The following is a 17,579-nucleotide window of genomic DNA, read 5'->3' as shown; positions in this document are numbered from 1 at the left end:
GCATATCATACTAGATCCAGAGGTCCTCCACCTCCTCCTCCACCAAGTGATCCCAAGAACAAAGGAAAAGCGAAGTTGGATGATATGAGTGGTATTAGAAAAGACAATGCTACCCACGCAGAGAACATTGAAACTTCAAACGGCCGGAGTACGCCAGCATAGAATAATTTGGTCCTACGTCTGGAACAGAAAATATTGGAGGTACAAGGGGAGCTTGAGCAGGTCCGGAACTTGGCAAACCTTTCCCTCACCCTAAACGTCCCCGACATCAACCAACAAAACACAAACGCCCAAAACCCGGTACCTCCCCAAAACACACAAAACCAAAATCCGCAAAATCCTCTTGTACCTTATCAATACGCCACACCTCCTCAAAACCATAATCCTCCACCAGTACCTACCCCTCCACAACACCATCACCATCCGACTCAATATCCACAAACCACCACTTATCACACTCCTCAAAACGCACCATAGCCTACCTCTGATCCCCAAAACTCAACCATTGACCACCATTATGCCCAGATTCCCGGAGTCCATCAAAGCAATCCCATATATGTGGAAACTTTACCCCATACCCAACAACAGACCCTATATATGCCCGAATTCGCTGAGAAGGACCTGCTCATCAAGAACATGGCGGAAGAACTCAAGAAGCTTACTGGCAGATTTCAAAGTGTCGAAGGTGGAAAAGGCATTGAGGGTTTGAATTATGAGGATTTGTGTATTCAACAAGATATAGAACTGTCAGAGGGTTACAAACCTCCTAAGTTCGAAATGTTCGACGGAACTGGTGATCCGAAGGTGCATTTGAGAATGTATTGTGACAAACTTGTAGGGGTTGGCAAGGATGAACGAATCCGTATGAAGCTGTTCATCAGGAGCCTCACCGGAGACGCCTTGTCTTGGTACATCAGTCAGAACCTAAAGAAGTGGGTTAATTGGGTGAGCATGGCGTCGGATTTCATGGATCGGTTCAGGTTTAACACATAAAACGCACCGGACATTTTCTAGATTCAGAATCTCAAGAAGAAACCAACGGAAACTTTCTGCGAGTATGCTACTCGGTGGAGGTCTGAAGCTGCAAAAGTAAGGCCGGCATTTGAAGAAGAACAGCTGAATAAGTTCTTCGTCAGAGCTCAGGACCCGCAATACTACGAATGATTGATGGTTATTGAAAACCATAAATTTTCTAACATCATCAAGTTGGGAGAAAGAATAGAAGAAGGGATCAAAAGCGGAATGGTGACAAACTTTTAAACACTCCAAGCCATTAATAAAGCTTTGCATTCAGGAGGTATCTCCAAGAAGAAAGAAGTGGGTGCAGTAATAGTAGCCCAAGGTCCAAAGTCTCCTCTCACATTCCAAACACCTCCACCCACATATCAGCCTTCACCTCCCAGATACCAACAACCTGCCGCCACTTACCATACCTATAACACCCAAACAGCATACTACCACTCACCACCAGCCCGCCAAAATTACCAAAAACCAAGACCAAATTTGGACCGCAGATCACCCAAACAATACACTCCAATTGCTGAACCCATAGACTAACTATACGAGAGGCTAAAGGCTTCCGGTTATGTCACTCCCATTCCCGTTGTTGCTATGGAAAACTCTTCCCAGTGGATTAACCCAAATAAGACATGTGCCTATCACTCAGGCATGAAGGGTCATACTATTGATGCGTGTCATACTTTGAAGGATAAGATTCAGACATTAATTGACACCAAAGTCATACAGGCAAATGAGGCTGCACCCAATGTCCGTAACAATCCTCTCCTGGATCACAAGGGCGGAGGGGTAAACATGATAGAGACCGATGAAGAATGGGAATCGGAGGGTTCAATTGGCCTCATTCGAGAAGGGGATAATCCTAAAACATCTCCAGTCACTCTCACACCTATCGTAGTACAAAATCAGGCACCAATTGAAGTTGAGGTAGCCGCACCAACTCCGTTTGAGGTTAAAGTAACAACACCCTTCATCGTGATGGTAGCACCTACGCCATCTTATAAGTCTAATGCTATACCATGGGATTATGTTGCGGAAGCAAGAAGGAAAGGAAAAGCAAAAATGGAAGAAATAGGTGCAGCGCAAGGCATGACCAGAACCGGTAGGGTTTATACACCCAAGCATTTAGGAGGAACGAGCAAAGAAGCTGCATCTAAGTCGCATGTCATTAAGACTGGCCCGGATGACCTTTGGAGAAAGGTGCAAGCAAGAGAATATTCTGTGGTTGATCATCTGAACAAAACCCCTTCTCAAATATCCATTTTATCACTGCTGCAAAACTTTGAGGCACATAGGAATGCCCTGATGAAGGTGTTGAATGAAGCCTATGTACCCAATAACATCACCAATGGAGAAATGGCAACATGGTAGAGCAAGTGTTGGAAAGCCACAAGATCACTTTTCATGAAGACGAGCTACCACCGGAAGGACTAAGTCACAACAGGGCACTACATATCACAGTGCAGTTTAAGGACAAATTCATTGCCAGAGTCCTGATAGATGGGGGTTCAATTCTCAACATATGTCCCCTAACTACTCTGAAAAGATTGGGTAAAGGACTGCACGAGATACGAGCAGGGAGTATGAATGTGAAAGCATTTGATGGGTCTCAAAGGGACATAATTGGGGAGACCAACCTCAGCCTATAGATGGGCCCAACCTAGTTTGATGTTGAGTTTCAAGTGTTGGACATATCTGCTACCTACAACCTATTGTTGGGACGACCTTGGATACATGTCGCTGGGGCCGTAGCTTCTACTCTACATCAGGCCGTGAAGTTTGAGTGAAACCATCAGGAAGTGATTATCCATGGAGACAGAAGTAATCCCATTTATACCAATTAGAGTGTTCCGGTCATCGAGAATATAAGGAAATAGGGTGGAGAAACATACCATCGCATCGAGCGCGTCAACGCAATTGAGAAAGACAAATGGTGGAGCAGTAAGATAGAAAGCATACTTTCATGGATATGGTATGAACCCGGCAAGGGTCTCGGCAGGAATCTCCAGGGGATCACCAAACCGATACAGCTAAAGCGTCATGGCACAACTTTTGGGCTTGGGTATGAATACACCTGGAAAGAGTGTCAGAATTAGTCGCTACCATAGAGTGGTCCTTATTACCCTCTAGAACAACCAGTACCACATTTGCACCAGTCATTTCATCAAACTGACATTATGTGGGGGTCCAAAGAAGATGAAGTTTTAGCTGGCACAAGGAATTTGTTTCTGGATGATGAAGACATAGATTGCAGTGCGATAGTTGAGGAGGAGAAGGAAAGCCTTATTATTCAGACCGTGGAGAAGGGAGCTATTCTCAAGAACTGGACTGCTGCACCATCAAGGGCCCGTCGAGTTCCTGGGTAGCCTGGCAATTAGCATCATTTATTTTTTGAAAGCAATTTTATGAGCATCTAAGACATTTTCAGTATTTTGTTTTAAGCATATTTTGTTTTGAAATAATTTCTCGAATCATCGAACTGCACTTGTTTGATGTTTTAAATCTTTATCAATAGATTGTTGTTTTTAATATTTATTATTATCCCTTACATTTTCTCTCTCTCTACAGCATTATTATTACTTATCCTGATGAACTTACGACTGTGATATGTAATGAAACAACACAACATAAGGATAGTGATTCAGAGGATCTGGAAGAGGATATAATACCCGAGGAAATTGTCAGAGAAGTGAAAAATTTTGAAAACAAGCCTAAGTCCAATTTGGATGAGACTGAAACAGTTAATTTGGGAGACTCTGAAACAGTGAAGAAAACACGTGTAAGCATTCATTTATCGTCGTTAGAGAAGGAAGAATACATCCAGTTTTTGAAATAGTATGAGGATATTTTTGCATGGTCCTACGATGATATGACCGGTTTGAGCACGTCCATAGTGGCTCATAAGCTACCTACCGACCCTATGTGTCCACCGGTAAAGCGAAAACTCAGAAAGTTCAAGCTAGACATGAGTTTGAAAATAAAAGAGGAAGTCACCAAGCAAATCAAAGCCAAGGTTCTCAGAGTGGTTGAATATCCGACCTGGTTGGCTAACATTGTGTCGGTTCCAAAGAAAGATGGGAAGGTCAGAGTGTGTGTCGACTATCGTGATTTAAACAGAGCAAGTCCCAAAGATGATTTCCCTTTGCCCAATATACACATACTGATTGACAACTGTGTCAAGCATGAACTTCAATCCTTGGTGGATTGCTTCGCGGGATATCATCAGATCTGGATGGATGAAGAGGATGCCGAAAAGACAGCCTTTATTACATCATGGTGAGTATATTGTTACAAAATGATGTCGTTTGGCCAAAAGAATGCTGGAGCCACTTATATGAGGGCCATGACAACCATTTTCCACGACATGATATACAAGGAGATATAGGTGTACGTGGACGACGACATCATCAAATCTAAAAAGGGTACAAATCACAAAGCCGATTTGAGGAAAACTTTTGATCGACTTCGAAGGTACAACCTAAAACTGAACCCCGCAAAGTGTGCTTTTGGTGTCCCTGCTGGAAAACTGCTAGGGTTCATCGTCAGCTGCCAAGGAATTGAGCTAGACCCATCAAAGGTCAAGGCTATCCAAGATTTTCCACCTCCGAAGAATAAGAAAGATGTGATGAGTTTCTTAGGGCGTCTCAATTACATCAACCGTTTCATAGCACAATCAACTGTGATTTGTGAACCGATTTTCAAAATGTTGAAGAAAGACGCTGCAACAAGTTGGACTGAAGATTGCCAGAAAGCCTCTGACAAGATCAAAGAATATTTATCCAAACCACTTGTTCTGGTCCCACCGGAACCTGGGAGACCTCTGCTACTCTATTTATCTGTACTAGATGGGGCTTTTGGTTGTGTCTTGGGACAACACGATGAGACAGGAAGAAAGGAGCAGGCCATATACTATCTGAGTAAGAAGTTCACACCCTACGAAGCACGATATTCTTTGCTGGAATGCACCTGCTCCGCTTTGACATTGATATCTCAAAAGTTGAGGCACTACTTTTGTGCCTACACCACATATCTCATATCAAGGATGGATCCGCTAAAATACAGCTTCTAGAAACCCATGCCTATGGGGAACTTAAGCAAAATGGCAGATACTACTGAGTGAGTTCGACATCATCTATGTAACTCAGAAGGTGGTCAAAGAGCAAGCATTGGCGGATCATCTGGCAAAAAATCCTGTAGATGGAGAATACGAACCACTGAAAACGTAATTTCCCGATGAAGAGGTATCATTCGTAGGAGAAGATATCACCGAAGCCTATGATGGTTGGAGAATGTTCTTCGATGGGGCTGTGAATCTCAAAAGAGTGGGTATTAGAGCAGTTTAATGTCAGAAACGAGTCAACAATATCCAGTATCCACAAAACTCAGGTTTCCATATACTAACAATATGGCAGAATACAAGGCCTGCATCTTAGGACTCAGGTTAGCCATCGACATGAACGTTCAGGAATTGCAAGTAATTGGAGATTCAGACCTTTTGGTACATCAAGTTATAGGAGAATGGGCTACAAAGAATACCAAGATATTACCATATTTGTACTATGCACAAGAGTTGATGAAGAGATTCACAAAAATAGAGTTCAAACATGTTCCGAGAATCCAGAATGAGTTCGCAGATGCACTGGCCACTTTATCTTCCATGATACAACACCCCGAAAAGAATTTCATCGATCCTCTCCCAGTAGGGATTCATAATCAGCCAGCTTATTATGCTCATGTTGAAGGGGAAATGGATGGAAATCCATGGTTCCACGACATCAAAGAATATTTGGCAAAAGGAGAGTACCCGGAGCACGCAAATCATACTCATAAACGCACACTCCGAAGATTATCCAACTACTTTTTCCAAAGCGGAGGAATTCTGTACAGAAGGACTCCAGATCTGGGATTATTACGGTATGTCGACACCAAGGAAGCATCCAAATTGCTCGAAGAGATACATGACGAAACTTGCGGACCGCACATGAATGGCTTTGTCTTAGCTAAGAAGATATTAAGAGCAGGATATTTTTGGATAACTATGGAAACAGACTGCATCAGGTATGTCCAAAAGTGTCATCAATGCCAAGTACATGCTGATATGATACGAGTGCCACCCAATAAACTCAATGCAACAAGTGTACCTTGGCCTTTCTCTGCTTGGGGGATGGATGTCATCGGTCCAATAGAACTCGTCGCTTCAAATGGGCACAGGTTCATTCTAGTGGCCATAGATTATTTCACAAAATGGGTTGAAGCCGCATCTTACAAGGCTGTAACTAAGAAGGTCGTCGCAGATTTCGTTAGGGATCGTATTGTTTGTCGGTTCGGGGTGCCGGAATCAATTATCACCGACAACTCCACCAACCTTAACAGTGATTTGATGAGATCCATATGTGAAACCTTCAAGATCAAGCATAAGAATTCCACATCATACAGGCCAAAAATGAATGAAGTTGTGGAAGCCGCCAATAAGAACATCAAGAAGATATTAAGGAAGATGGTAGATATTCACAGACAATGGCATGAGAAGCTACCATTTGCCCTACTTGGATATCGTACCACGGTTTGCATGTCAACTGGGGCAACTCCTTATTTGATGGTCTATGGTACTGAAGCTATTATTCTCGCCGAAGTAGAAATTCCTTCTTTGAGAATCATACAAGAGGCTGAACTCAGTGATGCAGAATGGATACGAAGTCGCTATGAACAACTGGATCTCATTGATGGGAAAAGAATGAATGCGGTATGTCATGGTCAAATCTACGAGAACAAAATGTTCAAAGCTTTCAACAAAAGGGTCAGCCTAGACAATTCACATCGGGCAGTTGGTGCTAAAGCGGATCTTCCCGCATCAAGATGAAGCCAAAAGGAAATTTTCACCCAATTAGAAAGGGCCCTACATGGTTCACAGAGTAATAACAGGAGGCGCACTCATACTTGCATAAATAGACAGAGAAATTTGGCCAAAACCTATCAACTCAGACGCAGTCAAGAAATACTATGTTTAGACTGTTTACATTTCTTCATCTGATGTAACTGAACTACGCTTGACTTGATTCCCATTTAAGAGGGGATACGTAGGTAGCCCTGTGGGTTTGGTCACATCTTAATAAAATCTTCATTTTGCCATGATCAGAAAACTGGGGCAAAATTTTGAGGAGGACCCTCAAAATTCTAAAGCAAGTTCAGCCGACATCGTCATACACGGAAAAACCAAAGTATTGCATTTAAACTGGGACAGAATTTTGAGGGGAACCCTCAAAATTCTAAAGCAAGGAGGTCGCAATGTCTCTAAAAAATGTCACAGTCATCGGTTCATCTAAATTATTTGAAATCGCATACTACTACATTTCAAATAACTATATTTATCAAATGCATGCATATTTTTCAAAAACTTTATTTCTATGACAACCAGATACTACCCAGGGTAACTCAAACAGGACCTCAAGACAGAAGCGAAGGCAAAACAGAAGACAAAAGCGCAAACCAACCTTCCCCCACAAAACTCACAATTTTTCTTTGGATGCAGGCACGATAAGACAATAATACCCGCAGATACATCAAATCACTACATTCATGACGACAAGTTACCAAACGCAAACACTTATCCAGTTAAGAAATACTTTACTTTCTCACTGTCACTCATCGTTTTTCTTGCATAAGGCTAAACACTGACTTTCCCTGCATGAGACTAAGCATTGTCTCCTATTTGCATGAGGTTAAGCATTGCCTCCCTAATTGCATAAGGCTAAGCATTGCCTTTTCCACATGAGACTAAGCATTGTCTCCTATTTTCATGAGGCTAAACATTGCCTCCTTAATTACATAAGGCTAAGCACTACCTTTCTTTGCATGAGACTAAGCATCGTCTCCTATTTTTATGAGGCTAAGCACTGCCTCCTTAACTGCATAAGGCTAAGAACTGCCTTTCTTTGCATGAGACTAAGCATTGTCTCTTATTTGCATGAGGCTAAGCCCTGCCTCCCTATTTGCATGAGGCTAAGCACTGCCTCCTTAACTGCATAAGGCTAAGCACTGCCTTTCTTTGCATGAGACTAAACATTGTTTCCTATTTGTATGAGGCTAAGCCCTGCCTCCCTATTTGCATGAGGCTAAGCCCTGCCTCCTTAATTGCATAAGGCTAAGCACTGCCTTTCCTGCATGAAGCTAAGCACCGCTTCCCTTACTTGCATGAGACTAAGCATTGTCTCCTCTTCCTGCATGAGGTTAAGCATTGCCTCCCTAATTCCACAAGGCTAAGAACTGCCTTTTCCTCGTGATTAAATGCTATCTCCATTATGCCATCTAAGACCTAGCATTATCCTCTACTCACCCAGGGCTAAGCATTGCCCTCATCTTACCCAAGACTAAGCCTTGTCTAGTCTCATCTTCGCATACGGCCAAACATCATATCTTGAATTTCATGGGCTGAAATATCGCCATTTTGTCCAAAGGTGTCATGGTCTGAAGGCATCATCCTCACAGCCGGAAGACACAATTCCATGGCCCGAGGATCTCTTAAAAGTGCACATCTTTATTCAAAGGTGTCATGGTTCGGAGGCACCATTCTCATGGCCCGAGGACATCATTTCATGGCCTGCGAATCCCTTATCACATGATTCATGGCCCAGGATGTCATGGTCTAAGGACACCATCCTCACCATCCAAAGACAACCCTCATGATCCGAAGGGAATCTGCATCATGTTTAAATTCTTGCAATAATCCATATATACTTGCATGCATCGTCTTTTAAGTTTTGCAGGTAATCCAGGAAGTAACCGTTCCCCTAACGGGAGCAAGCTTTGCTCCGGTTTCCATTCAATGTTCACATCCTGCAATTATTTCAAACATAACCAACCACCATCAATTACCTACTTTTTACTCTATGACCGTATAGATATTTACTTAGTGATCCATCCGTAACGTTTCAGATTCACATCGATGACTTCGCATAAATTCATCTGATACTGTCCTACCCCAAAAGGACCTTTTTCCGAACCATACGTCCATTCCTATAACAACTCTATCAGTTCAGTTCACCGTTGGATCTAGAACTACACACTGCCTGATTCCCGTAACACCAGGGATATGTAGGCAACTCAGGAACCGGGGTTCGACCTCCATTATTTTCAAATCACCTCATTTGGTCAAAATCGGTCATCATTTTCTTTACCCGACAACTCTTTCATCATTCCCGGGTAAAGATGGGCAGTTGTTGATACCCAATTTTGCCCTCATATATTTTTCAAATAATATATATACTTTCAAAATAATATTTTGCATTATTAATTAATTTACAAGATTTATGCAAATATTTTCCCATAATGTTTCATAATTTTAAGACTTCAAAATCAACTTTTTTTGCATTTAAATCAATCAATATTTATAAATTATCCTTTAAATTATTTTTATAATGACTAAATCATCCAGTTTATTATTCTACATCTATATATATGCTTCATAATAATTTTGTTTTATATAATTATATTTTGTATTTTTAGGCTATTTACATAATTTTGCAAAGAATAGCCTATATTCTATGCATAATTATATTTTATTATATTATTTGTGCTAAAAAGCATTTTTTATATTTTTTATAATGTCAATATAGTATTCTAAATCATTTTACTGCATAAATGATATTTTGTTATTTATTAATCTTTTTTATGAATTATTTTTAAAATAATTTCGCATATTTATTTTATAGCCCAATTTTAGGCTAATTTTGGACCAAAACCAGGCCCAAAGCAGCTGGCCCATCTCTATTACACCATTCAGCAGTCCAAACCAAACAACCTTTTTAAAAATTCGGTCGCGACCCGTTTTTGAACCCGCCCCACTCCCACTTCAATCCTGGCCGTTGATCTCAAATGATCAACGACCCATAATAATTCTCTCACCTTCCTTATATCCCATCACCCTAATCCTAATCCCTATTTCCTAAAGACCACCGCCCCCTTTCCCTCACATTCGCTCCTCTCTAAGAAACCCTAGCCGCAATACCCTCGAATCCCCTCTGAATCCGGCCCCAATATGGGGTCCTTTCATGATTCTCTTGCATTATTATGCTACTACTCAGGCGTTCATAGTGTTACTTGATATTTACCAAATTTTGGTAAATGCTACTTTTCAAGACGGGCCTGATTTGGCTCTAATTTTGTGAGAAACTGGCCGATGTTTCATCTATATATACTCTATAATTATATTTTATTGTATTATCTGTGCCCGCTGGATAATATGAGTAACACCCTATCTCAGGGGAGTTACGAAATATTATTTATATTGCATGGGGTGATCCTTTAGGCTGAAAAACTTAGGACCCCCCTACCTTTTCCTTTCTTTTCTATTAGAATGAAAAATAGTTGTACTTCCCTATTCAAGATCTCTTTATAATAAAATTCTTAGATTTTGTACTCTTTTTGCTTACTTGATCACATAGACTAATCCATATAATTTAAGTTTGGCCGGAACCCACAGTTGTGGACCTTGATGAGTGCCTAACACCTTCTTTTTGAGGTAACTTGAGCCCTTACTCGATCTTTGGTAGCGTTGACCAGTTAAACGGAATTCATTTGCAAATAGGTGCCCTAACGCACCTTAAAAATTGTTAGGTGGTGACTCTCCTCTTTTAATACCTCCTTAAAAGAGTTGTCACATGTCGAAATCCGATTTCGCGAGAAAAAAGGGGCGCGACGGTTGTCATGAAATTTTCACCGACAAGTCGGTTGACCACGCATTGATTGGTAGTATTGATCCCCCTATAGAAAGTTTGTTGAATCATAGCCTTTATCATGTCATTGTTCGGGCACTCTTTCACCATAGTTCGGTACCTCTCCCATATCTCATGCAAAGGCTCATTGGGTTCTTGTTTGAGTGCTAGAATCTCGTCTCTAAGAGTAGCCATATGCCCGGGAGAGAAGAACATGGCAATGAATTTCTCCGCCAACTCATCCCATGTATGGATGGAATGGTTTGGCAACCTTTCTAACTAATCCAAGGCTTTCCCCCGTAGTGAAAAAGGAAATAGCCTCAACCTTAAGGCATCCCCGGAGATGTTTTTCTGTTTACTCCCCCAGCAAGTATCCACAAGTCCTTTCAAGTGTTTATACGGATTTTAATTCGGAGCCCCGGTTAAGAATCCCTGTTGCTCTAGCAATGTGAGCATAATATTTGTGATTTGAAAGTTGCTCGCCCTAATGCGGGACGGGACTATGGCACTTGCATACCCTTCATTCGGCAACACCCAATGTGGAGCCACTCTTGGTGGAGGTGGGGGTGGAACGGAAACGTTGTCTTGAGGCGGTTGTCCTCGTCTATTTGCTTGAGGTTCAGGAGGAACCTCTTCAACTTGGTCATCTTCCACGTCCACATCCCCCAAAGGCATGTTTTCGAGAGGATCATTGTTGTTGAGAGGCATTGTTTCACCTACAATTGTTTCACCAAAATGATTAGTAACACGGAAGGAAAAAGAAAATTCACACACAAAACCAAATATATAGCTAAATTCATTTTTTATACTCCCCGGCAACGGCGCCAAAAATTAATCTCGCCCAAATCACACCTCAGATTGGGGTTGTGAAGTGGTCGATTGCAATAATAATTATCCAACTAGGAGTCAGGATCGAATCCACAGGGAGCGTAGATGGGATTAGGTATATATTCGGACTAAGAGCGTAAAGTGTCTAAGATGCACTTTCACAAACTGTGTTTTGATTCTACTTTTAAATTATGCTACGGTTTGCAAATGTAAAGCTAGAAAATAATATTTTTGGTGTTGTTTATCAAGTATGTAAAAGATCTAGGGCTGTGACTTTCACCTAGGTATTTGCCTAAGATTTGTGGGCTTTAGAGCGGGTTTCGTTGGTCGGGGTGTATTATAGCAATCAACACATAATTACCCACTCAATACCTCTCGGTAATATAGTGGTTTTGCCCAATTTAGCTCTCTCTCAAGTCCAAATGGGTAATGCACAAAACAGTTGATAGATGCTCAATTCGGATTTTACTATATCTAGATTCAACCCTTTTATTGGAACTATCAATTTCTTGAGTTCATCCCAATTTCTTGTTAGCCAAGTTTTCCTAGACTAAGTCTCTCTTTCTCAAGTAGAGACTAAGTCAAATATGCTTGAATCAATATTTGCAACCATTAATTCTTCAATTATAGCGAGAACTAGGCTAAATATTATACATCCAACCATAAACAAGCCCTAAATCAAACATCCATTAGGTACCCACACTAGGGTTGGGTCACAACCCTAGCTAGAAATTTAGCTACTCATAGTGGGTGATGAAGAAAATAAAGAAGAAAAGATGATTAAACTCATATTTAATGATAAATAGATGAAAATCCAATGTAAAATTGACAAGCTATGATAAAGTCTCCTAAAACAGTAAAGAAAAATGGCTAGCAACTTTCAGATATTCAAAACTTGACCTAATTTCGTCAAAAAAGACTATTTATACACAACTGAAATTTTCGGACAAAATTGCCCTTTCGGAGGTTCTGCGGCCGCATAATTCTGTGTGCGGTCCGAACTTTGCTGTAGCTCTTGATAGGAGTGGTTTCTACGGCCGCACATATCTGAACTATGACCGTACTTCTTGAGTTCTGCGGATCGCATAATTCTGGGTGCGGCCGCACATTTGATTTATGCGACCGCACAATTATAGTGCAGTTCGCAGATCTTAATTGTCTTGAATTTCCAACTCTCTGAACCTTGACTTCTGCGGCCGCACAATTATTGTGCGGTCCACACTTTGCATTGCAGCACTGTCGAATTTTCTTCTTGTTCTGCGGCCACAGACAGAATTTTGCGGTCCGCACTTTAGCCTTTTTGCTTGATTTTTGTCGTTGTTCAAAATCACTCCTTCTTGAGTTGAATTTTATCACTTTGGCTCATTTTCTAATACCAAGTAAGCATATTTTATCAGTTTTCGGGAATACCTTTAAGTATTTTTGAACTAAAACTAAAGTCAAAAGGCGCAAATAAGTAGTTAAAATCCCCACTTATCACGTTCGCCAAGCACAAACGCATGACGCCCAGTTGCCTTACCTCTTCACGAACGCGGCATTGCCGCGCATTCATAATGCACAGTCTAGCCACACCTACGCGAATGTATATCATCGCTTGCGAATGCATAGGGCAAAATCACCACTTCCCTAAACAAGCCTACGCGATCGCGAACCTTCTCACGCGATCGCGTAGAAGAAAACCAAACAGTGCATCAGAAAAATTCCAGCAGAGTTCAAGTCCAAAAATTCAATTTGTTAACCATTCAAAGCTCACCCGAGGCCCCCGGGACCTCAATCAAATACACCAACAAGTCCTAAAACATCATACGAACTTAGTCAAAGCCTCAAATCACATCAAACAATGCTAAAATACGAATCATACCCCAATTCAAACCTAATAAAACTAAAAAATTTTAACTTCTACAGTCGATGCCGAAACCTATCAAATCAAGTCCGATTGACCTCAAATTTTGCACACAAGTCATAAATGACATAAAGAACATATTTCAAATTTCTAAAATCAGATTCCGACCCCGATATCAGAAAGTCAACTCCCCGGTCAAACTTCCAACTTAAATTTCTTATTTTCGCCACTTCAAGCCTAATTTAAGTACGGACTTCCAAATAATTTTTTCGGACACACTCCTAAGTCCAAAATCACTATACGGAGCTATTGAAATCATCAAAACTCTATTCCGGGGTTGTTTACATATAAGTCAACATCCGGTCAACCTTTTCAACTTAAGTTTTCAACCTTGAGACTAAGTATCTCAATTCATTCCGAAATCTCTTTGGACCCGAATCGACTACTCCGGCAAGTCACATAACTGCTATAATATACAAAATGAGCAGTAAATAGGAGAATAGGGCTACAACTAATAAAACGATCGACCGGATCGTTACAAATAGATTTACGTACATTTCAGATTAGTTGGGGAGAAAACCTAGTAGCTTAAATCATTGGTAATATCTGAACATAAACTGTTCTAGTCATTTTGGGGTTTGGAAAGCAAACTTACTAATTAAAATCAACGACGCAGGAAGAAAGTTGTTGGACATCAAACCACGAAAAACAACTGTGGTCATGTTCATGCTGACGCTGAAGAAACTATATATAGAGCCAATTTTGTCACTTATAATTAAAGATGTATAAGATTTTACAATTCTAGAATGTGATTATAAGCAATCTAACATAATAAACCTATCATAAGTTAAAGGATCTAGGAACTATGTGATTTTCACATACTAAACAAAGTAAATACATAAATCAAGAAACATACCCGATTCCATAATATTTTCTTGATGACTCGCAGCGGAATTGTGTGACCTTTACTTGTGATTAAGAAAGTTCTTTCTCTTTCTGCTTTTTTTCAGAACAACAATGATAAAATATGTTATTCTTTGCCTTTTTTAAAGACAGAGAGAGAGGACCGGTAGTTTTAACGCATAATCCACTTTCCATCAAAGTGGGGAGTGGAGAGTATTAATCAAAATTAACTTTCCCAAGTAGCCAATATGAATTTAGGAGATTTAATATAATATTTATTAAGCCCAAAATAACTTGGCCAATGTAACCAACGTGGGCCAAATTTTACATTCTCCCACTTGGCACACGGTAATTATTCACTTAACTAGTGAATATGTACGCGCTTCGCGCGATTATAAAAGAATATCAATCTATAAAATAATAAGTAATCCAATATCTTCGATATTCAAAAAATAAATACTCATAAGCATCATACATTTCGGTTAATTCATGCATAATAAATATTACTAATATTCTGATTGTCATAAGAAAGTCTTCTTGGGCATCAAATGGGATTGATATTTGGATGAACGGTACGATGTGCAACAATGACAATATAATAGCAAAAAGCTTTTCGGTTCATCACTCTTCTTCATAGTTATTAGCATATGCCTTGGAATAATTTTGTCCTTGTTATCATTAGCCGCATTCTTAGTTAATTTTAATTTTTATAACCATTTATTACAAATTAAGGTTTAATTTCTATAACCAAACTACTAAGGTTTAATTTTTTTCCTCTAAAGTGATTATGTCTCGACCAAATATACATACTGACGTAATGACGTTATTTCTCAAAAACTATAATCAAACCTTCTCTTATATAGATGTTAGTGAAATAATGGAAATGAAGCAATAATCAACTAATTTCTATACTATTGAGGCAATATTCTTTATCATTTATATCTTTGATAACTTATTATATCCTCAGTAACCACCAACCAAATTAATTCTTCTCTAAGAGATTGAATGAAGAAGGAACCAAAGCCAAGGGAATATAAACAATCAACATGAAGTAAACTTAATTTCCATCCAAATTAAGGTACCTTACATTTAGTAAAATCTGTCGAGATATTTTTAATTTTTCGAAGATGAACTATCAAGGGAAAAAATTATTCTCAAATTACTTTAAATTTCATCTCAAAACTATATATGTAACTCCACCACATTTCTTGATTTCTAACATGACAATGTTTTTATATTAGCTAATTCCCAAACACAATTCTCATTTCATTTCAACCCAAAAAGCAAAAAGAATTGAAGAAAAGAAAAGAAATTTAAAAAAACAGTAAATAATTTAACCTCACTAAACTTGGGAATATTTCTGTCTATTTTCTTCACAAGTACTTCACCCATCTAATAGATTAGTTGAAACACACTAAAATAAAAATAAAAATCAATTTAGACAGAAATAAGTAATCATTTCCATTTTCTTCTCTAACAAAAGTGAACGAAATAAAATTAAATTAAATCTAGTTAAGAAAAGTATATATTTTTTAGACTCCAAAATAAATTGGACAAAACCTACTAGAGGAAGAAAAAAAAATTGTCGCCACCTGTAACGACCCGACCGATCATTTTGAGCATTTGCACTTTGCTTGATAGTTAACGGGCGTGAGTAGCTCCGTATGATGTATTTTGACTTGTGTGAATCATCGGTTTGGTTTTCAAGTTATTCAGAGCTAATTTGGAAGAATGATTCTCAACTAGGGAGCTTTAAATTTGAAAGTGTTGACCAAGTTTGACTTTTTAGTATTTGACCTCGGATTAGAATTTTGATGGTTCTGTTAGCTCCGTTGGGTGAGTTTGGACTCAGGAGCACATCCGAATTGTGATTTGGAGGTCCGTGGTTGAATTTGGCTCGAAATGGCGAAAGTTAAAATTTTAAAAAGGTTGACCGGGAGTGGACTTTTTGATATCGGGGTCGGATTTCGATTCCGGAAGTTGGAGCAGGTCCGTAATATCGAATGTGACTTGGGTGCAAAATTTAAGGTCAGTCGGACGTGATTTGATAGGTTTCTGCATCGGTTGTGGAAGTTTGAAGTTAAAAGTTCATAGATTTCGATTTGAGGTGTGATTCATCATTTTGATGTTGTTATGTGTGTTTTGAGGCCTTGAGTAGGTCCGTATTGTGTTATGAAACTTGTTGGTATATTCGGACGGGGCCCGGAGAAGCTCGGGTGAGTTTCGGACGAGGTTCGGATCATTTCATTGCATTTTTGGATTTTTGCTAAGATTTCTGGTTCTGGTGTTTCCACATCTGCGGAAGAGTGGACGCAGATATGAGTCCGCAGATGCGGACAATTGGCCGCAGAAGCGTAGTAGGCTTGGCTGGAGGTCATCGCAGATGCAGAGGAGGAGTCGCACCTGCGAGTGCGCAGAAGCGAAAATTGTTCCGCATGTGCGGGATTTGCTGGGAAAGGCTATTTTCGCAGAAGCGGTGGTCGCAGATGCGACGAATTATCCGCAAATGCGGGATCACTGGGGCAGAAGCTATATTATCGGGCTTTGGTTCTTTCTTCATTTTGGGAGCTATGGAGCTCGAGTTGAGGAGATTCTTGAGGCAATTTTCACCATATGAATTGGGGTAAGTGTTCTCTACTCGGTTTTGGGTATATTTCATGAATCTACCATCTTTTTGGTAATTGGATTGTGAATTTTATAGAGAAAATTGAGAGTTTTGGCCTAACATTTCATAATATGAATTTTTGAGTTTTGAACATCGAATTGGGGTCGGATTTGAGTGAAACTAGTATGGTTGGGCTCGTAATTGAATGGGTTGTTGAATTTTTAAAATTTTGTTGGTTTCCGAGATGCGGGCATGGGTTGGGCTTTTAGCCGATTTTGGGCTTTTGATTCAAGATTTGATCTTTTCAATTGGGATTGGTTCCTTTAGCATTGTTTGATGTATTTGAGTTATTTTTGGTTAGTTTTTGAGTTGTTCGGCAGTCGGAACGCGCGGGATGGATTTTTGGAGCATCGCTTGGCTTGCTCGGTGTTGGAATTGACTTGTTCGAGGTAAGTAACTCTTCTAATCTTAGTGCTGAGGGTATAAAACCTCGAAATACGTGTTATGTGATTGGTATTGAGGTGACGTACATGCTAGGTGACTGGCATGTGAGTGTGCACCATGTGAATTGAGTGTGATGACGCAAATGGTCATCTTATATTTTAGAACTCGAATCTGCGCTCTTAAGCCTTAAAAATCTCATTTTTATCCTCCTTGATTTGCGTGCGCAGTC

At 39.9% G+C, this 17,579-nt stretch overlaps 1 protein-coding gene across 1 annotated transcript; it reads left to right on the top strand.

Moving 5' to 3' along the window:
* The first annotated feature begins 597 nt into the window (after nucleotides 1-597).
* Nucleotides 598-1,164, top strand: LOC138908249 (uncharacterized). The gene is made up of 2 exons (XM_070198904.1): nucleotides 598-945; nucleotides 1,015-1,164. Exons 1-2 carry the CDS (start codon nucleotides 598-600, stop codon nucleotides 1,162-1,164), a joined length of 498 nt encoding a protein of 165 aa, XP_070055005.1.
* Nucleotides 1,165-17,579: the final 16,415 nt, after the last annotated feature.

This window comes from Nicotiana tomentosiformis, chromosome 3 (genome assembly GCF_000390325.3).
Source record: "Nicotiana tomentosiformis chromosome 3, ASM39032v3, whole genome shotgun sequence".
Taxonomy (NCBI): domain Eukaryota; kingdom Viridiplantae; phylum Streptophyta; class Magnoliopsida; order Solanales; family Solanaceae; genus Nicotiana; species Nicotiana tomentosiformis.
This window is presented reverse-complemented; position numbering and strand designations above follow the sequence as displayed.